The sequence below is a fragment of the Rhamphochromis sp. 'chilingali' genome, assembly GCF_963969265.1.
Source record: "Rhamphochromis sp. 'chilingali' genome assembly, chromosome: 16".
NCBI classification, from domain to species: Eukaryota; Metazoa; Chordata; class Actinopteri; order Cichliformes; family Cichlidae; genus Rhamphochromis; species Rhamphochromis sp. 'chilingali'.
The window spans coordinates 8,470,175-8,496,845 of NC_137943.1; the positions used below are offsets into that span (position 1 = coordinate 8,470,175).

The 26,671-nt window shown below is 41.7% G+C and overlaps 1 protein-coding gene across 1 annotated transcript; it reads left to right on the top strand.

Moving 5' to 3' along the window:
- The first annotated feature begins 1,363 nt into the window (after positions 1–1,363).
- Positions 1,364–23,971, top strand: col6a1 (collagen, type VI, alpha 1). The gene is made up of 35 exons (XM_080862058.1): positions 1,364–1,638; positions 2,219–2,348; positions 2,761–2,961; positions 3,055–3,214; positions 4,371–4,484; positions 4,621–4,641; positions 5,415–5,435; positions 5,523–5,567; positions 5,673–5,726; positions 5,829–5,873; positions 6,181–6,207; positions 6,307–6,333; positions 6,458–6,502; positions 6,592–6,645; positions 7,149–7,211; positions 7,293–7,355; positions 7,444–7,497; positions 7,589–7,624; positions 7,707–7,769; positions 8,051–8,113; positions 9,172–9,234; positions 10,167–10,229; positions 10,331–10,381; positions 10,469–10,504; positions 10,716–10,778; positions 13,805–13,870; positions 14,809–14,844; positions 15,202–15,238; positions 18,460–18,468; positions 18,562–18,695; positions 19,070–19,167; positions 19,951–20,137; positions 20,229–20,400; positions 20,655–20,684; positions 22,011–23,971. Exons 1-35 carry the CDS (start codon positions 1,551–1,553, stop codon positions 22,613–22,615), a joined length of 3,024 nt encoding a protein of 1,007 aa, XP_080718184.1. The 5' UTR covers positions 1,364–1,550; the 3' UTR covers positions 22,616–23,971.
- The last annotated feature ends 2,700 nt before the right edge of the window (positions 23,972–26,671 follow it).

Here is a 26,671-nt window from a genome sequence, read left to right on the forward strand (position 1 = left end):
GAGTTTTACTCTCTCTCAAAACAAACCCATTTCTCTGCCATTCACAGGGAGGTGCAACCACCAAAGTTGGCTGTCGTAATGATTTAAATGTTGCAAGATGTTAGCATCTTCTGGCTGGAGGTGCGTTGGCTGCCTTCCTTCTAGCTTACTAAGAAATCCTACTGATTTCCTGTGAACATTGGTCTTCTCTGGAAGCACCCCGAGCCTCTCGTCTCCTGTTTCTTCACATGTATAGCTTAAGCTTTTGCTTCTAGTGAATGAAACAGATTCCAGTCCAACTTGTCAGATTCATAAATTCCAAGGGGTTGTGTAACTCACAAAAACAAAGCTTAAAGCAGAGCTCTGTTTGTGCATTCCTGTGAGTTTTACTATGGAATAATGTATTCCTGATGAAGGCACGTATTGTGAAATGCATGCATCACGCTTCATGCTGAGCACCACATCTGCCAAAAATCCTACAGATTTACAATGAGAGCCTGCTAATAAATACAGATCATAACCAGATGTGTCCCCCCCTCTCTCTTCCTAGTCCCTCCTCCTCTCCCTTCTTTGCTCTCCTTCTCTCCCTAACTCGGTGATCTCAGTGGAAAATCTGAGTCCAGGCCAGACCTTCGATGCCTTCACACACAGACACACACACATGTCGGCAGCAACTGTGCAGCATCCACCTCCCCCCCCCCCCCCCCCCCCCATCAACACCCTGCCAAATGAACGCCCCCTCTTTCCAAAGTAGCTTCCAAGGTCAGCCCTCAACCAGCGCTAGATGGCGCTGCTTCCAAAGGGTCAATAGAGACACCATCCCACCGCAGCGCGCTCCCACGCCCTTCTCGTCTTGCTTTTATGTTCAGGTTGGTCTGGACTTTTAAAATGAACCAGATGTGTTAAAACTCCACCCACCAACCCCCACCCCATCTTCCGCAGATTTCTGCAGGAATAGAGCTCAAAATGCTTCCAAGATGTGCGCCACATGGTTTTCATTAAGCAACATGAAGTGATTTCAGCTTCATCTATTCTGGTTTGCGTTTCTTGATTTTTGTGGGTGACATGTAGGCAGTTTGATGAAGGGGCAGCCGCGTAGTGACCAAATAACATTAAAGGGGCGTTCTCTATAAACGATGTGAAACTGAAAAACTAAATGTCCAGTTTCCACATTTTCTCTTTATGCCAAAATAAAAAGAATCAGCTCTGTGAATGCTGAAGTCTCGCTGACAGTCACCAGTTTATTGTTTGGCCCCTTTTAAGGAAGCGTGCACATCTGGGTAATTGGCGTAAACTGCTGGTCCGTGCGGGCTCTGGTACATTGCTTCTCATCAGCTTCCTTAGAGAAAGCTTTACAAACTCCTCCTCCTCCTCCTGCTCCCCCCTCCTCTCCCCTCACCGTGCGCTCTGGTCCTCCTCTGCGCGCTCTTGGGTTTCGCCTCGGAGAAACCTCAGACCTCTGGATCGCCAAAACTTCACGAAATCAGTTTAGAGGTGTGGGGCTTGGGGCCGCAGTTGTTTTTTGTCGGGGGTTGGGTGCCGTGGTTTAGTTGTTCTTTCACAGTTTAATCATGGAGACTCTCAGAAGTCTCCTCGCGCTGCTGTGCGTTTTCATGGCTGGAGCGCAACTACAGCAGGACCAACGGCGCAGAGTTGCTGGTAGGTTTGCTGAAAACATCTGGTGCTTTCCAAGCAGATGTTCTAGTGCGATTCTTTTGCACTTGAAGTGTGTTTATTGTGTCGAATGCAATGAAGTCGTTTGTTTGCTGTATTTTGATGCACTAACAACCAAGATGATAGAATCCTAGTCCGCTATCGTTTTACCTAATGGTCATGTGAGGTGTTGGCTGTAAAGCAGACTGATATGTGATGTCAGAGTAGCCGAGAACCTCAGGCCGGCTCCCCCACCGAGGTGACAGGAGTCATAGGACAGGTGTTTGTGCAAACAGCCATGTTATAGATGCAGATAGTCTGCTGAGGTTTCCTACCTGTATGACATGATCAGCCAATGAGATGATCTAATGTTGCTCATTATAATGAGCTGTAGGCCTCTGGTGCTGAAGTAATGACTTCTGCTGGTTTCACCAGTGTTGAAGCTGATTGTTAACACGTTTAGAGAAATCTAAGCAGCTAGAAATCACATTAGTTGGATCATTTTTTCGTTCTTCTTCATTTTTTTTTTTAAATCGTGGGATTATATTTGCTGATCACAGTCATTGATTATCTGCTTTGTGAACAGAGTGTCCTGTTGACCTGTTCTTCGTCCTGGATACATCTGAGAGTGTTGCCCTCAGAAGGACACCGGATTCCTATTATATTGACCAGATCAAAAATTTCGCCAAGGACTTCATAGATCAACTCAAAGACATGTAAGAAACACACACACACACACACACACACACACATTACCTTCAGTTCTGGAGGAAGTGTTCAGGTACCAGTAAGGAGCACTGTACAGCATACTCGGATACACTGTGGGCGTGGCTACAGGTGCAGAGTCCTTTTGGCCTACCCACCACACCCACTACTTACAGTGGCTGTAGTTGGGGAAATGTAACATAGAGTAACTTTTAAACACCTGGGCTTAGATTTTTTTAATCAAATGACAGAACTCTGCCAATTACTTTTATATGAAATATAATGGGATGAAAGTGTGAAGCAGAATGAAAAAGAAAAACTTAAAGAAAGCCCTCTGACTATGACTGTGATTGAATCTGCATAGTTCTGGTCCACCCCTGCCTGTCTGTACCATGTTTGATTTTAATACCATTGCTTATCCAGGCGCCACCAGTGTGACCGCATCCTGACATGGAACTCAGGAGCGCTGCACTACAGTGACGAAGTCAAACTGGTGAAGGAGCTGAGTGACTTGAATACCGAACGCAATGCCCTGAAGACAGCCATCGACAACATCGCGTACATCGGCAAGGGCACGTACACCGACTGTGCCATCAAGAGGGGCCTCGCTGAGCTGCTCATTGGGTAATAACAGCACGCGCATAGTTTCATCCTGAAATAATAAAGACGCTGACAACATTTCTGAATGTGTTTGCATACGTGTGTACCTGCTTGCAGGGGTTCCCATTACCATGAGAACAAGTATTTGGTGGTGGTGACTGATGGACATCCTATTACTGGTTACAAAGAGCCATGTGGAGGTGTGCAGGAGGCTGCTAACGAAGCCAAGCTACACGGGGTCAAAGTGTTCGCTGTCGCCATCTCACCTGACCAGGAGGTACAACGCATACACACACATACAGATCATTTATTAAACTTTGCACAAATGAAGCCGTGCATTGCTCAAATACATTTTGGGGGAGTTAAGGTTTGGCGTGTCATTTTCACTAATTAGCTATTATAAGTTAATTTTGATTTCAGAGTTTGATACTTAAATCAGTTTCAGTCTTATTTTCATAGGTTTATACTTACATAGCCATGTGTACATGATAACGGTTATTTGATCTCTGATGAAGACATCTGTTCTAGTTTTTTTAAATTGTGAAATATAAGGGATAAGTCTTATGATTATAAACCAAATCCTGTTTGCAAATGCATTAAGACAGAAATGTCATACTAAGAAGATGTTTTTCTTTGGATGATCTGGTCAACTCAGCTTTCTGATGCCATATGAAGCTAAAGAGCGTAGTCCACTTTTTCTCTTTTTCTCAAGTGTTCAGATAATGAGGTCAGAGTGTTAGCTAAGGCAGCTCTAGGCTCTGCTGGATATCAGTAAAAGCTGAAACTTCTAATATGGCTATATCAGGTTGTAAGCACAGAAGCTCCTCCCACCTGTTTCTGTTTCTGAGCACCAGCCAATAAGATGAAAACAGGCAGTAAGGAGGAGGGAGGGATGCTTAATTTCAGACAGGTCATTGAATTGATGGGTTGTAGGATGACTCGATTAAAGATAAACAAGGCTTGTTTAGACTGTGAATCATGCAAACGTGGAGCAAAAAAAAAAAAAAAAAAAGAGCATAAAAGGTCTGCTTTAAAGACAAATCCAGCATAGCTCAAGTGTAAACCCCACAGCACAGTGAAACAGTTTAAGAGACAGTGAATTGAAGAAAATAGAATTCTGGAAAAACAAATTATTATCTTTCCAAATGTTTTTGATTCCACCATGGCTTCTTTAGATTAAACAGATATACAGATTAAACTCTGCATGCACTGTATTGAAAATGCTTTTTTTAATGTGTTCTGTTCACAGTCAGTTAAAAACAAGTATCATTAATCTTAATACCATGTTATGCCAGGAATCTCTGCGTGGTGGATTTCACAATTTTCCTCTACCGGCTAATGTCAGGAAGAACATGTTGGCAGATGTTAATCTTAATCATTCGGATACTAGTGTGGCCAGATCGTAGATAAAGATGTTTGTGTTTGATTTACAGGAAGCCAGGCTGTCTCTCATTGCCACAGACCGCAACTACAGACAGAACTTCACTGCTGCAGATGACCTCAGAACCAGCAAGATGGCAACCATTGAAACCATCATTAACATGATCGTACGTCTCTTCTCTTCTCTTCTCTTCTCTTCTCTTCTCTTCTCTTCTCTTCTCTTCTCTTCTCTTCTCTCTCTCGTCTCTGAACATTGAAACATTTGGATTTCAAACTAACTCCTGGTTTATCTCTTCTTTCCAGACAAATGAAACAAAGGATGTGGTATGTCCAATTATTTATTTATTTATTTTTATTTAGATAAAGTTAACTTCACTGCTTGTTGCATGCTTTGCTGCAGAAGCCGGCCTGGGTTTTCTCATGTTTGGGGCTGAGAAGGCTGGCTAGAAAAAAAAATGTCACCAATAATGTTCAGCTCTTGTTTGTTCAAACATATTTTTGGCTGAGTAAATATTAAGCACTGTGCTTTTAAAGAAACAGCCTAACATCTTATTTGTATCTGATGAGCTCTGCTGATTCATTTTGAGTCAAAATGCAGTATTTAAAAACCAGGGTTCTCTGCTGTACTCTTTTTTTTTTTTTTTTTTTTTTTTTGTGCTGCATATTTCAATTCAATTCAGTTTTATTTATACAGCACCAATTTACAACAGTTGCCTCAAGGTCCTTGAGGCAAGTGAACATCTCAGTGAATCTTCACTGAGATGTAAACTTCACTAAACAACTTCACTAAACAGGAAACTAGGAGAGGTCACTGAGGGAACACACTAGATGCTACAGCCACCACATCCAAAAGCTAATTGAGATTACTGCGATTACTATTAAAACTATAATAGCTTGTTTTGTTTTTACCGCTGTGTATGTGAGAGGTTCAGGTGACACCAGAAAACATGGTTTTTTTGTATTTCCAGTGTGATCGCACCCGCCTAACAGCATGTCTTACTTAGATTTGAGCAAAACTAAGTATCCAATCTTCTGTACAGCCATAGACGCACAGACACACTTTTCATTTTTTAAAATCTTTTGTTCTTTTTTTCCAGTGTTGCTCGTTTGACTGCGTTGTAAGTACTACCTTTTTTATTTTATAAGTCACAAGCGTGATTTCTCTTTGGACTATATTTTTGGAGCTAACTTTTGTTTGCCTACAGGCTCCTGGAGGGGACAAAGGACCAGATGGAGAATCTGGCTCTAAGGTGGGATAGCTGTTGGGAAAATTGAGAGATGTAGTTATGTACAGATCTCCAACCGTCCCATTTAAACCTTGTTGACTAACCTCCATCCTCCCCTTCTCTCTACAGGGAGAAATAGGTAGACCAGGGATGCCAGGAGAGAAGGGAGATGTTGGTGATGTGGTAGGTGGCTTCCTCCAATAATAAGCATAAAAAGTATGTGGCATCCAACACTTGGTGCACCTGCTGAAAAAACTGTCCGTTTATCCCATTTCTTTCTTACAGGGCAGGATTGGCGACCCTGGTCCTGTCGGTTACAGTGGAATGAAGGTACAGTGCACTTAATAAAACATGCTGATAGATTGGAGCTGGGATCTAAGGGAGCCTTCATGATATTTTGAAGCAAAGTATTTATTTGTTTTTTAAATTTTCTGCACTATTAAGTAAACTAGAAGGATATTAATCCTGCTCCAAGTAAATTAAGTTTGACTTCTCAAGAGGAGGCAGTCTGGTAACACTGAGTATGTGTATGTTTGTCTAGTCATGACCGCTGACCTCCAGTCAGTTTTCCCACCTTATCATTCACCTCATCCCCCATGCTGTGTAATAATAATGACGTATGTGTTTCTGTTTCTAGGGAGACCGTGGCCCAAGAGGAGGGAAGGTACTGTCAGATACCCCCAAAATATATATTTTAGTAAGATTCAGTTCTGTGCTTTAATATTCTCGAGTGACTGACTCTGTGTTTGTGTGTTTTCTGCAGGGTGACAGAGGACACAAAGGCTACAAGGTGAGCTAATATTGACTTCTTGTCTTCAGAGAGAGAGGCCGTTGTACCGGCGGTTGCCCTGGAATCTTATGGTTTCCTCTCGCTTTAATTCTTTCTATTCTTTCCATCTGTTCCATCTTCTCAGGGAGACAAAGGTCAAAGGGGAAAGGATGGAATCGACGGACGCAAGGTGAGTAAAGTCCGGCCATCTGATGCGTCCATCTTTCTCCTCTCAGATGTATCCGTTTTTTAGATGTTTTTGTGTGTTTTCCCCTTTAGGGTGAACCTGGTTTCCCTGGACTTGCTGGCTGTAAAGGCTCTCCTGGACAAGACGTGAGTTTAAATATATACATTGAACCTTTTATGACCTTTAATCGAGCACCATTAACACTCATGGCCAAGTGCAAATGGGAGCTAATCATGAGATCCATGACACTAATTAGAAAAGTTGCAAATGTGCAATCAGATGTGTCGACATTGGGACAAACAGAGTTTATGTTTTGTCTTAATTACACTCCTGAACACTTTAACACACCCTCAGATAAGCCAATGCTGTTTTCAGCGTCTTTGTTTATAGATTAGCCGTTAGCTATTGTGTGCATGCCTAGGAATGTCGCTCTCTTTCTTTTTATTTGGTCCAAACACAAATTCTGCCTGGTATCTCCAGCAGACCAGACCATGTGCTCTTTAATCTTTGGCTTAGTTTACATTCTTTTCTGAACATAAACATACACACATATACATGAGCTTACAAGTACGGCAGCCTCCAAGATGGAGTGTTACCTCAGCTGCTTCTGATCATGCATTGAAACTGTCTCTGTGTTGTGTGTTTCCAGGGCTCGCAGGGAGAGCATGGACCAAAGGGAGACCCTGGCTCTTATGGAATTAAAGGAGAAAAAGTAAGAGAGAAGGAGTTCTGGGTGCTAGAATTTTGTGTGGCCTTTAACGCCCTGTATTAAGGTGCTGTGTGCTCATTCCAGGGAGATCCCGGGAGGGACGGCGAACCAGGACGACCTGGAAACTATGGACCATTGGGCCCAAAGGTGAGTCAGTGTACAGAGAAACACAGAAACGACGAGAGATGACAAAGCAGGAACTTTGATACAGAATTAACCATGTTTGTCGTGACAGGGTGATCCAGGCCCTCGTGGTCCTGACGGGGACAAAGGAGAGCGCGGCGAAGATGTAAGCGATAAAGCTGGATAAAACCAAAAAAAAATGAAGTTCATGACTTTCACTGTAGCTTCTATAAGTTTCTGCTATGTTTGCATTTCAGGGATTACCAGGGAATGATGGACCTGCGGGCGAGAAAGTAAATATATTAACTTTAAAATGGTGTTTTTGTGTGTGACAGCTACCAAAATGCACGTTACCGTCTCAAAAATCTCTCGTAGGGGCTACCTGGAGAGAAGGGGGAGCAAGGTTCCCGTGGAAACCGAGGCCCAAGAGGAGAACCGGTAAGTGCTGATAAAAGGTTTAACCCCAGTCCCTCACGGGCCTTCACCAGTTCAGCATTTTCTCCTCAGAAATTCATGGGAAATTCAGTTTGGCACGTGTACAGTATAGTGAGTCCACTGTAACCACACTGACCTTAATAGAACAGTTTTTGTGTAATTCCTCATGTACTCCCACTGAGCTGACTGTTTTTTAAAGCCTGGCTCTGTCTGCGTTCCTTGTCTTTTGTTACTGTCTTGAATGCCTTTAGTCTAATTTATACATTTGTTCTTTTCCTTGCCAGGGGGATCCAGGACCCCGCGGAGAACAAGGGAGGGAGGGCACAACTGGCCCCAACGGCGCCCCCGTAAGACAGAAACACTCACTCAAATATGAGCAACCATGCAGGCATTCGAGCAGGCACGAGCAGTTAGCGGCCCTGCTTACAATGCTGCGTGGTGTAGCACGGCACAGCCCCAACTATAAACCACTCGCTCTTTCTCTGGAATTATCCTTTTTTTCCTTTCGTAGGAACATGTTAGTGGCTGCATGCGCACATGTGAGCAGTTGTGCATATTTCATGTTAAGTGGGGATAAACTGGCCAGGTTTTCCAGAAGTAAGACCTGGCTGTGTCCCCGCAGTGCTGCCCACTCCTCCCTGCTTTAACCCCAACTCCCCTCCTCTTATTCTCCATTTTACTCCTCTTCCTGGGAACATCAACAGTCACTCTTTCCCCTCTGACTCAGTTCTTCTCTCCGTCCTCTCAAGCCAAAGCCTCACCATGGTTTTTCTTAATAAGGCACCAGGCAGTGTAATAATAATAATACGTTACAAGCATCAGCTGCGGCAACCTCCGTGATGTCAGAGCGTTCAATGGCTCTTTTGTGCTTCTGACTGTGCTACTTTCCTTGTCAGTGAACACTAAGGAAATGATTAGTATGGAAAACATGGAATAACGGACAACCGGAATAACGGCATAGCATTACTCTACAGGAGTGTTTAACAGTATTTTTTGTGTGTTAACTAGAATATAAAGAAGTGCTGTGGTGTGTTTGTCTTATTGCTTGAAAGTCCAAAACCTAAATCCAAACCTAAATATCGTATACGGCATTTCAGATTGATCCAGATGTTACCAGATCTTAGCAGTGACTTTTAATTGTTTCACAACATCCTACTGAATAATGTTACAATGCAGAGAACATAATTTCTTTTTTCACTGCTCTCCGGGCGATTATCTGCTCACATAGACACAGCGATGGGAAGAGTTGAGTAAATTGAGAAACTTTTCCTCAGGCAAAGACTCATGGGAAGTGTAGTTGTTAAATAGTGACGCTGTTAAAACTTTATTTTTTTTTAAATCCCCCTTTTTGTTATGTACAGTAAAAGTGTTTAAACAGTTTGTCATTAATGTTGTTGTTTTCCAGGGTGAAGCTGGCAAGCCCGGGCCTCCCGGGTACAGAGGAGATGAAGGCCAAGCCGGATCAGAAGTGAGTCCAACAAAACAAATGTACAGGTTATAATGAAAGTGCAGGAGTGTTTGAAGACTCTGGGAGTTTGTTGTTCCTCCATGAGCGAGAGGCTCCTAAATGAACTGCCCTTTATCTGCCAAAGTTAAAACTGTAATTTTACATGAGAGACTTTTTTGGTCTGCCTTTTTGTTTAAAGTTGACGAACGTTAGAAGCAAACAGAGACTGTCTCATACTTTCATGTCATTTACAAAGTAATAGTAAAGATTTGACTCTGTGTTTTCAGATAGCAAAGGCTAAAGTGCTACAAACCCGCTGATGTAGCTTTAAATCCATAAAAATTTTGTGAGTCAGCTTTGTTTTCATTTGTCATGTCTGTTGGTGGTTTGATGCTCGTTATCACACAATCTAGGCAGTCAGCTTGCCAGAATCTCTGACAGATTGCAGATACTAATAGTTACTGTTAAGCCTTTATATGGGACTGACGTGTCTGTTATTAAAACGGATCAGTGCTCAGTATTACTGTCAGTAAAACAGATGCTGCACTTTTGTTTGTGTTTCTTTTCTGATTAATCAAATTTGGTTTTAGAGCTCACTGAATCACATGATTATTTACTGAATCATCACGAGAGAGGCTGCTATTTACTTTCTGATTTAGAATTTGAACTTCCGTCTGATCCCACTGATGTGATCAGGGAGAGTTTTTTTAGGTGTTTTTCAGGTGGAAATTTCAAGAAATAGAACTGGTTCACAGTCTTGGTCCACACATTAACTCAAAGACACACACACACACACGCACACACACACACACACACACACACACACACACACACACACACACACACACACACACACACACACACACACACACTCAGTATCTGTCAGCAATATCCAAATGTTTTCATGTTGCATTTCATGTGTTTCTAATCTCATCATTCCTTTCTTCTCTCAGGGACCCAGAGGGCCGAGAGGAATCAAAGGAGCTCCAGGAGACAGAGGCCCTATGGGAGAGAGGGTGAGTGAGAAAGGGGGGAGACAGATGTGTGCTATCGATCATAACTCCGGTCGTGTGTGTGTGCAGATGGATCTGTAAGTGTCTCTCTTTCTTATTTTCAGGGAGCGGATGGTGCTCCAGGAAATGGCACAGAAGGTTGTCATGGTTTCCAGGTAGGTAGTTAGGGCATCTCAAGTGTGGAGCAGCTTTCTCGCTGTAACTATGTATATTTTTGATGCTTATGTGGTTTTATTTTTTAGGGTTATCCTGGGCCCCGTGGAGACCCGGGTGAGCCGGTAGGCTCTTCTTTTTTTTTTTTACATAGACAATCAGGGCACTCTTTTTTTAATTTGAGATCAGATGTTGGGATGCACGTTTGTTAGAGGCAGCGATTAACTGAGCTAAAATTAATGGGCTTTGTTAGCCCTTTTATCATCATTATCATTTAATCATCTGTCTTTGCCAGTGCTCCCCTGTAACTGTTTATATCTGCTGTGCATTTATCAGGGTGGCAGGGGGACGCCTGGACCCAAAGGAGATGATGGCGAGCCCGGAGATCCAGGCCCCGATGTAAGTCCAACTCTGACTTCTTTTCCCTTTTTGAGTTGCTACTCGCTCTTGATCTCATTTTATCTTTCCTCCTTTCCTTTCTTGGCGCAGAGAGCTGACAGGATATGAGTCACACGGCTACTATTTTAGATATATTTTCATATCTCCTTATTCATTTGCCGTCTTTTAACACGTCTCATACTACAAAGTGACTTTTTGTCTTTTCTGCTTTTCATTATTTTTTTTTTCTTCTGTAGTCTAGAAGTATTTTGCTGCTCTTGTTTTTTTGTCTTTCTCCCACACTTTCCTCCTGTTCAGCAGCTGGAAATGCTTTAAGTACTTTTGAACACATTGGGGATGAGGGCTTTGAGCTGATGCAGCTGTGTATATGTTGTTGTCAAGGCTACCAGGAAGTGAGCAGAGACGATGAGGGGACTGCATTACTTTTTTTCTGGAGTGTGTGTGTGTGTGTGTGTGTGTGTGTGTGTGTGTGTGTGTGTGTGTGTGTGTGTGTGTGTGTGAGAGAGAGAGCGAGAGAGAGCTTATTCCCGTCCTCTGTAACCCCTGGTTCAACTTGGCCGTGTTTACATTTAAATAATTTCACTTCCAGGGTTCGAGTTTCATGGCTTAAAAGTTTCTATCCATACATCGGTGCACCCTGACCTTTTTCTGCAGAACAGTCACACTCTGTGAGCTGTGGATTTACAGTGCCAGATCAGTTTACCACTCATCAAAGCTTTATGTTACTGCAGCCAGAGCAGGATAAGATGCCGTACAATTCACCCAGTCACCCAATATTTTACTAAAATTTGTTTGGTACTGTAGTAATGTTTCAGTAATGTACATGATACATTCACTCTGACAGCAGAGTAATGGGCATATTCTGTTAAATGAATACATGAGGCAACCCAAATTATCTGGTTAGCTTAGCATAAAGCATGAAGACTATAGCTTAACTCAACCCAATGATACTTGTTTGAGGTATGCCAAAAGGGCTGACCTGGTACATAAATCAGCATTCTGCACAAAAGATATATATATATATGAGCTTTTAGAAGTGCTAGTGGGTGCATGCTGTCATTGTAAACCACTTTGAACACACAGGAATTAGTTTAGCAGAATGGGTGCTAAGCTAACCTGTTGTTGCCTGCAGCCTTGTATTTGGACAGTGGTCCAGTGGTGACTGTTCTCTTATCTAGGTTTGGAAAACAAGTCCAGTTAGTTACCAAAATGACGTACCATTTAACAATGGTTTAATTTCCACACCGCACCCTGTATCGGTCCATGACAAAATCGTAGACTAAAAAAACCATAGTTAACATAATTAGATGCCATTTTTTGTATATCTCAGTGAACAGAAAGAAGTTATTATGTTCCACTCATTCTCAGAGGCATGCATGCATTTCTGTTTTCTTCTTATGTCTTTCTCCCTAGACAGTGACTTTCTTGTTTCCACATTCTCAGCTGTTCACAAAAAAGCTTTTTGTTGGATGGTGGAAGGCTGTGAACGGCGTGTGGCTTTCCCACCTATTTAAAGTTGTGGCTAACATACTTTTAAGATCATATCCTGCAAAAGGTATGACAAACAGTTGCATCTGGATGTGATCGCTAAATATAACGCCATAAAATCAAGCCTATGATTTGTCTGGCTGTTTGTGTAACTATGGATGATGTAGTTCATGTTCATTACATCCTAGCATTTGAAGTTGAGCAGTAATTGGAGTCACATGCATTGTGTGCACATGTATGTTGAGATATATGTGTGTGTGTGCGTGTGTGTGCACACGTGTGTGTTCCTATTAAAGGCTCACGTCTGTTGGCATGTGTGTGAAAAAGCCAGATGGTTGGCAGTACCGTCTCCCCAACAGCCCTCATGTCTCCGCTGTATCTGTCCACTGTAGGTAGATGGTTGTGTTGCAGGAGTGCAGATCTGCTGGTTGTGACTTTACACTGTGAGCTAGTCCCTTTTGCTTACACTGCTTCCTGCCTTACATGTCACTCCCAATCAGAAGGTTTCTAGGACAGACATTTGTCCATTAATGATCTGTAATATTTTCATTCACATTGTTTATGAAGTCGTTTTAAAAAAAGAGAGTAAATACACTTTTATCCAAAATGAGCCGTTTAAAGCACACAAGCACCCACTTTAAAACAGTTTCTGCTCTTCTCGTGTGTTTCAAAGATTTTTTTTTAAAATCTTCTTTTATTTTGGTATCTGCTTTCAGTTTTGGATTATTGTGAAATTCATTTCAGCTGCCTGCCGTCATTCTCAAATTTTTAAGTGTGTAAAAGTATCTGTGGGAACATTCAAATTCAACGATGTGATCATTGTCCTAAATCAATTTGTTTACAGTAGCTCTCACAGCGATCAGCTGTGTGTCAGGGTGCAGCAGCTGCAGGGGCTTTGGCTCCTTTAGCCCGCTGCATAGTTAGATAGCTGGCCATGATGAGACATGGCACAGCACTTCAGTGGATTTCTCCAAGATCAGGCAACAAACTCGTGCTTACAATTTCTGAAACTGTGTGTGGAGCAAGCAGGAATGCATTGTCTTTGTATACACAAAAATAAATGACGGTGCTCCACTTTCTCCTTCTCCTCCACTTTTATGATATGAACTACCACACTCGGAGACAAAACTCTTCTGAAGTTTTACATTTATTACTTATTTCCATAGTCAAGCACAGAGTCATAAAAAAAGTAAACAAATGAACACACACACACTAATCAGGTTGTTTTGCAGTCAGGTAATCACTTATACAGTAAGTCAGTATGAAGGTTTTAGTTGGACTCTGGATCTAAAAAGTGTGTGCCACTGCAGCTGTTTCCAGTTTAGACAAAACTATGAGCTGTGGTTATTGTTTAGCAGTGCTTTGCCACACAGCATTGCACGTTCATTGTGATTAGTGTGTAAATCAACTTAGTTTCTTTAAATAGCTTTTCATCCTGTAATTTGAAAAGATTTACAATCATTTATTTCAAAAGAGAAAAACAAACCAAAGGTGTGACCCTTTCTTTTAATCTCCATTCATTTTCTCTTTTTTGACAGAATAACGAACCAGGGCTTCTAGGACCAAAAGGGGCCAAAGGTCACAGAGGGCCCGAGGGCAGGCCGGTAAGAATGACATGGAGTGTGCACGTATGTTTGTGGTGTATGAATGTGTAAAACATAGATTCATGGGCAATGCTGACATATTTTTTCTGTTAATGTTATTTGTGCACTTGATTAGTTAATTCATTAAAACATTAATTCTTCTTAATAGGAAAGAAATACAGACTTAGCAGGCCTTTAAGAAAGTGAGCTAACAAGAGCACAGCCAGCTTTCAACTCTGTCCATTTCCATGTTTCAGACAGACACCACAACACCAAACCACATGCTAAGAGATGGAAAAACAATCATTCCTATGTTTCCTTAAACCTTAAACTTTGTGGTGTTGCTTCATGTGAAAATATAAACAAAGCTTAATCTAAATATGACATTAATCTAAATGATCGCACGCTCTCTGAGAGGAACCACTGAAAAGTTTGCGTCATGTGCTCCGAGTGCTGTTCTTCTCTACAATTAACGGCTGTCTCTCTCCCTCGCTCTCTTTTCCTGTCTTTCTCATTCTGTAATGTGTGTGTGCTAGTCTGGTGTCTTTTACGCAGAAACGAGTGCCCTTAAACAGAGCTTTAATGTCGGCTAAAACATAACAGATGGTTTTCCTACAGTCGAGAGAAGAAAAAAAAACGACTCCCAAAATTCTGTGGCAGTGAACTTTTGGACGTTTCAGATGTTTGCAGAACGACAGTGGCGAGCATGAAATGTGTGGGCGCGGATTGTGGGTTCAGTCATGGTGAGAACCTTGCGTACAGTCAGAGGAGTAACGTCTTTTTCAAAGAAGCCCCCCATATTTTTTAATTCCAACTAAAACACAAAAACTTTCCTCTGTCATCTTGAAGCCAGACCAGATAGACCTTTGGACAGATTTTTAAAAGAAAAAACAAAACAAAAAAAACATAGACATTTTTCAGGAGGACGAATCACTCAAGTCTCCCTATCTCCTTTTCAGGGACCACCAGGGCCTCCCGGACCACCAGGAGCCGATGTGAGTATCAAGATAAAAATTGAAGCAATCCAATTAATGTGAGCCTTCGCCCTCAATTTAGCCGTAGCACCAGAGTGCTAACACACTTAATTCCCCCTTGAGGCTGTGCAAGTTTTGCATCTGCAACTGATACTGTATGTTCAGTCCAAAGCCACACAACCAATTTCCTGAACACAAAACCCCATAGCCGCTCACTGACTTCTAAGTAAAATATCACGTAGTCATGTTTTCATTTTCTTCTCCTTTGGAGCGGCTCAAAAGCAGTCAGGGAGCTGGCTGTGTGTCGTGTTTGTATATTATGTAATGTGATGTAGGTCTGCGGCCATATTGTAATGTATCCTCTGCCTCTCTCTTCAGGATTGTGAAATTCTGGATATCATTATGAAGCTCTGCTGTAAGTTCAAGACTTAACGGTTTGCCTTCTTGAACACCCACTCACAGAATTTAAATTCTTTATGTTAAAGTTTTCTCTGTCATTCATATGTATGTATATATTACAGTTACAGTGGTGAGTGCGAATGTTAAACATTGCAGATGTTTCAGATAATGAGGTCAGCATATGTACAAGTAATCCCTGTGAGCCAAAAGTTAAGACTTCAGATTGTCAGTTTCAGTCTTGGTTTGTATGATGTCATAAACAGGGGATCTCCCTAATGTGGTCATCTCAGGCAAAGAGCTCTGACTAAGAGAACAGAAGACCTGCTGTTTGAAGCTTCTGGTTGTCAGGATCACCCAGTCAGAAAAAAGGATGGCTTAAAGTCTAACTAAAAACACATGTATAGCCTCTTCGATTAAAAACGAACGTCATCCATTTAAATCTGATTTTTAAAAAGTCTCAGTGCAGTCTGGGTAGTGATGTTGAACAGTTGAAACAGTCTTGGACTTTACATTAAGATAAACAGGGAATTATTCTGTTTATCCTTTTCAATTTGAACCTGATTGTACTGTAACTGAGGAGGAAACCATACTGGGTATTAGTCAAACTGGACATCCATATCCAGCACTAATTTTCCTTGAGAGACCCATCCCAGTATAGGATCTAATCCCCTCCACCATGATAAGGTGATGGTATACAGAGGGGAATTTAGAAACCTACTGTGAAAAAGTAGGTTTGTGAAAAACTGAAAAAGAAAATTGAGGAACCTAGACTTCAGTGGGGTTCAGTGTCATGTAGACTGGGCAACTTTCTCGACTGGAGGGCTGTCTAGGTTGATACACCAACGCAAAGCTGCATGGAACTCAACAATAGTGCCTCTGGTTTATCAAACTGGGGTGATGTTTCTTCTTTTTAAGAAGGGAAAACAAGGTTGTGGTCCAACTTTAGCAGAATCAGCAAACCTCAGCTCTCTGGGATGTTCTTTGTTAGGGTGCTTTTGGGAGAGTCTGTCCATTGGTCGACCCTCAGATCCACGAGGAACAATTTGATTTTCATCCTGGTTGTTGAACATATGACCAACTCCTTTTCTTCTCAAGGATATTGCATGTATTTTATAGACAATAAAATAATAAGATATCCCTCAGTGTGTCCTCTGGGATTGCTTTAGTAGTATGAAGTGTCTGCCCTGCTGTCATGGGCCATTCTGTGCCTATACAACCTTAGTAACAGCTTGGTTTGCACTGCCAAAGGTAAGAACCAGCAGGGTTGCACACAGATTTTAGTTATAAATTTTATGGATAGGCAATTTTTAGTTATTGTCAAGCAGAGAAGGGTTTCTGGTTTTGTGGCCTCGGGATCTCCTCTGCTTTTGCAGTTTATAGCCCAGTGTGAAACAGCAGGAATGAGAATTAGCATTTCCAAGCCTGAGGCCATGGTTCTCAGCTGGAAAAGAGTAGAGTGCTCATTCCAGGTCACAAAGGAGTTGCTGCTCAGGTATCTCAGGGAAATGGACAGATGGATTGGTGTAGCATCAGGAGTGGTGCAGAGTGCTGCCACCGCATCATTGCTTAGGCTACTGCAAAGATGAGGCAGTCCAAATCTCTGCTTAGACTGCTGACCCTGTGTCCCAGACCCTGAAAAGTGTTGGAAAATGAATGAATGGATGTTGCTCCACTAACAGTGTTTAACAAAATAAGCATCTACTGATGTAATATAGTCCTCTACCATCATTCCTTTTTAAAAAAAATCCAAATAAACTTTGTGTTTAAACAGTTATACATGGTCCACAAACATCTGTTTATGCACATCTGCTGGCCATCATAGGTCTGCATCTGAAATATTCTTAAGAGCTTGAAAAAAAGAACACAACTGAACTTAGAGACGCTTCTTCATCACTAAAAACGAAAGGTGGAGAGTCTCAGGTATTTAATGTCTACTGAGTGTTGTCTCCTTTGGAAATGATCCTGAGAGCTGTTGTTCTGCTACTTGACCTGCTACTGACTATTGGTTAATACCATCAGCGGTGTTTAAGACTGAAACTACTGTGAGACCCTGCCCTCCTCTGTCATGTGACCTATTGATGTCACTTGAGGTGAGGTGGGGGGTTGAAGCAACAGTGAAGGGATCTCAAGACAGTGGCTACAATGTAGCAATGGACATAGGTGGCCTCCTTTACTGGTTTTACAAACCATCTGTCTACTCGGTCCAAAATATGAACATTGTCATTGTCCTTTAAGTACAAGTGTACACCTGAGGGTTGTGCTGTTGAATGATGAGAGGTGAAACGTTTTGACAAGCTAAAGAAGTTAAGACAAGCTCTTAAGGCTGCCATGACCTGGATGATGGACAGACATCTGACATACTGGTCTTAGTTGGAGGTTGCTGGTCACTTATGGACTGCTGAGCTGATTGAACTGGCAGGTTGTCATCTTCCTATTTGAACAGGGTCATGACCAAACGTTTGCTTTTGGAGGTTGTAAGTGTTGGATGTATTGGACGGTTTTGTGCCTAGCATGAGAGGATTTTATATTTACCATTGTTGACTTGAAGTCCAAAACCATTGATTCCTTTTGATTTATTCATTGTTCATAACCAGCTGCGCCATTTGGTATATTCATCCCATCAATGCAGCAAAAGTATCATAAGAGAAGTGCTCAAAACACAGCCACAGTCCTTTGGGAAGGTGCCACAAGCATTTTCCTGCTCATTTCTCGTTTCTTCACAACAGGAAAGATGTTAAGGCTAATATCGCTTCCTTTGTTTCCTTTCAACTGGAAATGAAAGCCAGATGCAGAGCAGTGTGGCACAGAAACTTGTAATGATAGCGTTTGAGTTTAGATCATCAGCCCAGAGAAAAAGTAACAGCAGCTTTCATTAGGTCATAATATGGAGTAAACATTGAGGATTGTTTCACTTTTTTTCACAGAGTATTTCAGGTATTTTAAGCTAGTGCTTTAATAGAAGATGGCATTTATTGCATTTTGAGAGCTTCAAGTTTTTAGTTTAAGAAAAGAACAGCTAAAACTGAACCAAAGCAAAGCTTACACAGTCTTAAAATACAAATATGGTGCAGGAAATTGATATAATAGGGCCACTTTAAACAGTTGGCCTTCTTTAGCTCAGTGCTAGGCTAACCCTAATGAAAACCGAAGCAGATTGTATCATGATACATTTATTTCTGCATTTCATTAACTTTGATTTGTGGTTTTTTTCCCCCATGCTCTTCTAATCACCCCCAGCTTGTTGTGGTGAGTTTGGAGTCATTGCCTATATTGTTCTCCACTGTCTGTAGCTACTTTGACGATTAGCCTTTATGAAATTATTCATGTGTGTGTCTCCAGAGTGTAAGTGTGCACCAGTGGACCTGGCGTTCATCGTGGACAGCTCAGAGAGTATCGGTTCTACAAACTTTGCTCTTGCCAAAGACTTTATCATCACAGTCATTGACAGGCTGATAAAAGACCAGCAAGTAAAGGTAACATCCTCAACAGCATTGCATTTCATATTCTTCACCTTTTTCCTAATCTCTACCACCATCTGTCAGCCACATGCTTGACCTTTGTGGGATTTGTTGTTTATTTAAAATCATTCCAAGAATGGTGCTAAAGCTATTTTTCAGAGATGTTACGAAATGCTCGCCTCGAGAGCAAACCTCAAAATAGAAAAGTGTGAATGAAAGATATTCTCTTGGGTTTGGAACATGCTTTTATGTCTCTCCAGTGACTCTCCTCTCCCAGTTTGGTTGCAATTAGTCAGGATGGGTGGGACACAGAAATGTTGACAGAGGAAAACACACACAGACCAAAACACACAGTCACCATGCAGTGCTTTGGGTTTTTTTCTTTCCAGTTTGCTGTCGACGAGTCCACAGTGAGTGTTGTCCAGTACAGTGGATCAAGAGCCCAAGAAGCTGTCAGACTATCCTCAAGCCTCACCGAATTCAAACAGTGAGTTCACACACGCGTGCGGCAGGAGTCTCTGGCTTTCTTTGTTCTTTATAAATGTACTTTAAGAATTTTGCAGTGCAGTAAAAAATGAGAGAAGGGTAGCATTGCAGATGTTTACGCTGATAACACAAACATTATGCAGGAGCAGGTAATAGATAATAGGTATTGATTTTTCAATAACCGGACATGAACATGGAGAGTTTCCTGTATAACTTAGATTTCTAACTAACAAGGCCGCTCATTCTCTTTCTCTTGATAATATTTTCTTTAAAGTTATAAGACATTTTGGGGTCAACTTGAAAGAAATAGATGCAAACTATAATAGTATATTTCAAATCCCCATATACCAGGATTATTCCCTAAATTCTGCCAATATAAACAAAAGCAGTGGATATTTAAGTCGTTTTTAAAGCGTTTTTAAAGATAATATTAGAAAGTTTGACGAGCAGGTCAGAAGTCCAAAGTAACGTCCCCTGTATGCCTTTATGATGCTCTCAATACAAACAATGGCAATAATGGACAATGAGGGACTTTTCTACCCTAAAAAAACAGCACTATAGATCTGATCAGAAATAGATCTGTCGCTATTAAGTTAAATACACTCTAAGTGGTAATTACTTATCTGGAAACAGAAATGACTGTTTAAATGTATAAAATGAAAGAACCTTTGAATACAGCATGTTGTATATTTTGCCTTATGTTTCAATGCTAAGCACGTTTTCTTTGTGTGTGTGTGTGTGTGTGTGTGTGTGTGTGTGTGTGTGTGTGTGTGTGTGTGTGTAGGGCAGTGAGAGACATGAAGTGGCTAGCTGAGGCCACGTACACAGGCGAGGCCCTTGATTTTGCTTTGAGCAACACAATCAGTGTCATGAGGAAAGAGAACAAAGTCGTTCTCGTTCTCACTGATGGACGCTCTGATATCGACAGAGACAAGACCCCCCTCAACATACTCTGTGGTAAAGGCCTCCAGGCAAGTGTGACACACTTTGAAACACACACTGTAGAAGGTTGAATCACATCCCTGTACAGGCAACCCTAAAAGGTCCCTGCTTCATCTCTAGGTTGGTGGTTTAGGAGTAAAGGACTACTCAGGCCGTGAGCCCAACCAAGAGCAGCTCGACGACGTGGTGTGTAAGAGCGACCCCAAACCAGGCTTTTCCTTCGTGCTGGATAACTTTGCTGAACTTCTCGACGACAACTTCCTGCAGAACCTTACAGACAGAATCTGTAAAGGTACAGCACAGCTCCACATATTTAAATAACCTATGAATGCACTCCTTATCTAGTTATTAGTGTTGTTTTAGCAACACCATATTCACGATATACAGCGATATCCAGGCGTCTGTGTCAGTTGCGGTAACAGAGAAACATTAAAGACTTCTTTGTAGTAACAAAACAACACGCCAGTATCTGATCTTGCAGTTATTTAACCAGCTGGAAACAGTAATTTGGAAATAAACTGACTTATCTTGTGCTTTCTGTTACAGAGAAGAAATGCCCAGACTACAGATGTCCCAGTAAGTCTGATATTATTTTCCAATACACAGTTACACTGGGTTGTATTATGTTTGTACTATTTTACTGGGTTTGACAATGTCTTACATCCCTCATTCAGAAATCAGTTGTTCAAAGCTATTTTTCTATAGCACCTTTCATGCAGGTTAGTGCAGGTCAAAGTGCTTCACAACTGTCAAAAAGACATAATAAGGAGGAACAAATAAATTATATAATAAATTAATATGCAGCAGACAAGAAATAAATCTAAATTTGAAATGGCCTATAGGTATGATAAGAGTAAGTCAAATAAAGCTTAAATCAATTTAAAAATAGATATTAAAATATTACATTAAAAATGTAAAAATAAAAATAATCACAAATAAAATAGCAACAAAAATACAAAGTTAAAGATATAGTTAAAAACATAGAAAGTTATTTTAAAAAATCAAATAAAAATATGCGACATCAGTAGGACATGTAAGAAAACCCCAAATCCAATCTTTTCAGCATAAAAGATTTGATTTAAATTTCTTTTTAGAGATTTCAAAAACCTTCTGTTGCTCTTGGGTGCTGCTGCTGTTTTAGCGATGTGGGTAAAACCTCATGGCTGCCTCTAAACATTTTCTTCCTCCACACTGGAACAAGAAAAAGACCTGAAATACTTTATATGCCATCAGCACGTGAGACATAGATACTGGAATAAGGCCACGAGGTGGTTTAAAAACAAGTAAAATGATTTTGAATTCACTACTGACAGGCAGCCAGTATAGACTTCAGAATCAATATAATCTTTCTCTTATCTCCAAATAAATGATCTAACTTCTGCTGATGTAACACATTTTAAGTCGACCAGCTAGCAGGGCATTACAATTATCCAGCTTTGTTGGCATAAAAGCATGTTATCAGTTTCTTTGTGTTACTCAGACTTAGAAAAGGTCGAACAGTTTAAAGCAGAAGGAAGGAGACTCAGTGACAGACCCCACATGAGCTCTGACGTTCAGATCAGAGTCAGCCCTCCTACCTCTATGTTTTGTGCTTAGTGGCTAGAGGTAACTCTGAACGAATTCCCTTTTTCTGTTTCTGTCTCTAAGCTTTAGGCTAAAATTTAATTTTAGTTACTTCTGCCTCTGCCTCACCTTTTCTATATTATTTTAAGGATTGTTTGAAAAAAATACATCTCAACACAGTCACGTTATTCAGTGAACGAAAGTCGAAAAAACCCCAAACCAACAATAAATTAGAATCTGGATGTTAAAGACATCATAAATAAATGCTGTGTTTCTCTCTCCTGTGCTGGAAATCTCTGACCAGATGTGTTGTGTGTATTATTTCTGCTTATATTGCAGTCGAGTTTCCTCAAAGTACCGATATTTTGGTGATGATGGACAGCTCGGCCAGCGTAGGCCAGAAGAACTTTGAAATAAGCAAAACCTTTGCCCAACACTTGGCTGATCGCTTCCTGAACGCAAACAGATCGCTTGGTGCCCAGATTAGAGTGGGTGTGGGCCAGTATAGTCGGAATGCTCGCTTGGACGCGCCGCTGAATCACAATCTGACGGTGTTGTCTGAGGAAATTAAAGCAGCTACCTTCCAAAACGATGGCACCAGCGTGACCCAGGCCTTGGAGTTTGCAATCAGGACTTTAGCCTCCCGCGGGGATGGATCAGCAGGCAGTAAGAAGCTGGTGCTCTTCTCTGACGGCAGGTCTCAGGGCGTCACCCAGCCTGTCCTGGAGAAGCGTGTTCGCGAGGTGGCGGATGCTGGTATTGAGCTCTATGTCATCTCAGCTGGCACCCAGGTCAGCGAGGCTAACCTGCGCACTCTGGTGAGCAGAGGACGGCTGGCCGACATCACATACGCTCAGCGCCATCTGTTCCGTCTCCCAGACTACCCATCTCTGCTCCGTGGGGTCTTTTACCAAACCGTCTCCCGCAGGGTGTCCATGCCCTGAATGGGGATACACCATACAACAGGACTAATACGCTTTACATTTTTAGTCCAATGAATATTCAGTCTCACTCATTTACAGTACACTGTGTTTAAAAAAGAAAAGAAAGTCGCAAAACGACTAATGATTGTGTGGCAGAAAAAATGTAAATTTCTTCAAAAATTACCCAGAAACCTTTTTTTTTTTTTTACCCCAACTTGATCCTCCAAGGCGGACCATGTTAGGCTGTGTACAAACCCCGGTGCCTTCGCTGAGATCATAACCAAACGAAGGTATTTGACCTAAACCTCCCACTTTTAGAAATTTCTGCCTTGGAGGTAAAGTTCAGGGTAAAAAAGTGCCAAATAAATGGGTAACTCCGGTCCTGGAGAGCCATCAGTATTAGCACGTGTCTATTTCTAGCTTTCATCTGCATTAGGCTGATTTCTACTCAGGTATCCCTGTATCACTGTCAGCTCTGACTTCAGCTTTAAACAAGGCTCTTTGAAACAGCACTTACTTGCCTCTCCAGGACCGGACCTCCTGCCCTTTCAAGGATTGTGTTTAGAGTCTAATGTGGATTCTTTTTTCTTATTTTCATTATAACTCTAGCCACTCTTTCAAGTGGTGTCAGATCTGTTGTGTGACAGTAACGCAAAATGAAGTGACCAATCACAGCTGTGAACTGATTTATTTTAAACTCCACCTCCATGATCTTTAAGTGTTAACTTAGTCCACAATTGGAGAAAACTCACACTGTTCATTATGTCAAAGTTATATTAAATCACCAAAACAGGATGTGACATCAGATAGGCTTATGTAGAAAGCCTGCTTCACCAGAACTCCACAGCTCGACCTTACCTGTGTGGTTCTGTCTGTGAGTATGTGTGAACCCTCTCAGTGTGTGGACATCATTTACATGTGAATGTGTGTTTTACACAGAGCCTCGGGGCGTTGGTCCATAAACAGCTGTGCTATGGTCGCTGGTTCAAATAATAGAGTAATGATAAAAAACTGTTCTTTATTGTCTGTGGAGCAGAAAAGCCTCAGTTTCACACACACATACGCTTACACGCATACATTGGTTCAGTGACCTTGTAATCTGCCATGGTGGAAACCTTGAAAATAAACATGGCACTTCTCACACCTACCCACACACAGAAAAATACACACAGCTTTTTAGATCACCTTAAGTGGAAGTTCAAAGTTGTTGTTATCTTCATTGGCTCAGAGTCACTGAGCTGTTGTTGTTATCTGTGGTGCTACTAGTTTCAGTGTATTAGCCTCTACCCTTTTTGTTAAAGAAGATATTTTTACCGTGGGGATGCACAGCCGCAGTAGTTTCATAAGAGCTCCTTCAATAAAGGTTGCTGCACCCAAGTGTGATTGTTTTTGTCCTGTACACACACACTCGCAAAGGTAGTTTACAAAGATCCATTCACACATGTTCATGTACCTCTACTGACAATTCTTTGGTTCAGATTAAAACACTGAGGAGAAAAAAAGAATTTTTACATCTCTCAGGTAGTGTTATAAAACAATGCATACATTTACATTGCTATGCAGATGATACTCAATCATATTTATCTGTGAAGCCAGCAATTAGTTAAACTACAGACAAGTCTTCAGTACACAAATGACCGAATTTCCTGACTGAATTTCTCTTCACCTAGACTCCAACAAATTGAGGTTATTGTACCTGAGCCCTAAAAATCTTAGAAAGTGTGGTTTCTAACCAGGTTTCTACTCTGGATGGCATTACCCTGATGTCTGCTAACAGTGTGAGGAATTTTGGAGTCATTTTTGAAAAGCTAGTCCATTTGGGGCAGGTAGGTAGAGTGGTTGCCCCATGATCAGAAGGTCGGGGTTTTGACTCCACTGAACGGCTACCCTGAGGTACCCCTGAGCAAGGTACCGTCCCTACACACTGCTCCCCGGGCGCTGCATTGGTGGCTGCCCACTGCTTCACTGGGTGAATTGGTTAAATGCAGAGGAGTAATTTCCCTATGGGGACTAACACATACACATTATTTGTTACTCATAGGCAGGAATACTGTGATTCATTACTGTCAGGCTGTTTTCAAAGTTCCCTGGAAAGTCTTCTGTTGATCCAAAATGCATATTTCTCCCATATTAGTTTCTCACCATTTGCTCCCTGCTAAATCAGGGAATCAAATTTAAAATCCTTCTCATATACAAAGTCTTGAATAATCAGGCCCCATCATAACTTAAAGATGCCATAGTGCCTTATTATCCTAACTGAGTACTTTGTTGTCAGACTGCTGGCTTACTTGTGGTTACTATGGTATTTACTATGGAGGGTGATCGTGGCCGGTGGCGCCAGTGTCCGGCAGCCTCGCCTCTGTCAGTGCGCCCCAGGGTGGCTGTGGCTACAATGTAGCTTGCCATCACCAGTGTGTGAATGTGTGCATGAATGGGTGGATGACTGACTGTGTAAAGCGCTTTGGGGTCCTTATGGACTAGTAAAGCGCTATACCATTACCAGTTACAGGCCATATTTAAAAGTAGAATGAGAGGCAGAGCCTGCAGCTTTCAGGCCTGTGGAACCAATTCCCAATTTGGATCCAGAAGACTAACCCTAATTCTCACTACTTTTAAGATTAGGCTTAGAGCTTTCTTTCTTTTCTTTTTTTTATAAAAACATACAGTTAGGGTTGGATCAGGTGACCTTTAACCCTCCCTTAGCTATGCTGCTTTAAGCTCAGATTGCTAGACGTCTTTTTCGTACCTCTCTTTTTACTCTTTAATTGCGGTCTTCTCTTTCTGAGAGTTTGTATTTAGCTCTTATTTCTCTTTTCTCTTTTTAATCTTCCCCTTTCCCACTAACAGGTGAGGCCTGTTTCCTTGTTATTCCTGGTTATAATACAGTTTTTGCCCGTTGCCTGAACACATTTTGCAAAACTTTGCTCATTGTGCCAAAACCCTAAACACAAGTAAACATGACACAACACTGGGAAATATACCATTCACAGCTGCACCAAATTGGAACTCTACTCCCAAAACCTAAACTCTGCTGTCAAAACCTAACATTCCTTTGTCAAAATGTAACTCTGTTGACAAAATGACACATACTTGCATCATATGCAAACACTTACAGATCAGGGGGAACACACTAGTCTTCTTTACATAAAACACTGCAGTCCTTGATTTCCATTGTTCATTCAGAAGGCATATTTTCAGGAGACACATTTGCAAACAACCAAAAAAGCAAATAGACCTACTCAATATTGTACATTGCAGTACCATGAATTCAGATAAAGCAAAAAAAACCAAAACAAAAAAAACCCCATAATACAGTAATAGAAAAAACACTATACTGTAAACAAAAAATCATGACAATTGTGCATACTTGGGCTCATGGATCCCGCCGTCTGTTGGGGTCTGGCCACAGGACCTCATCAACATCGCAAGCAATGTCTTCTCCCGCTGGGCACCGGGGAAAATATCCTCTTCCATGTCAAAACCATCCATGGATTGCTGTCACCTGAATGTCGCCGCAGGCCTGTTCCATTGCCTGCAGAAGAGGCATGCAGGCATGTAGTTGGCGGTCATATACACGCCATCTCCAAGCCGAAAAAAATTCCTCTATAGGGTTTAAAAATGGTGAGTAAGGGGGCAAGTATACCACTTCAAGTTGACTTTGGTTGGAGAACCAGGCCTGGACCAGAGCAGCCCGATGGAAACTGACATTATCCCATATCACCACAAACCTGGGCTGATCTGGTCTGTTCTGTACAACTATATCATGGAGAGCATCTAGAAATGTGAGTATGTGTTGGCTATTGTATGGACCTAGTATTGCATGATGGTGCAGAAGCCCTCGAAGGCATATGGCGGCACATAATGTGATGTTTCCCCCGCGCTGCCCTGGGAGGTGCACAATTGCCCTTTGGCCATTTACATTACGACCCCGTCGTCTTGTTTTGCTCAGGTCGAATCCAGCTTCATCAATGAAAATGTATTCATGAGGCTGTGCAGCTCCATCCATGGCCAAGATTCTCTGAAAAAAAGGGGAACATATCACTGTACTACAGTGCTACACATACAGCACCCTCACCC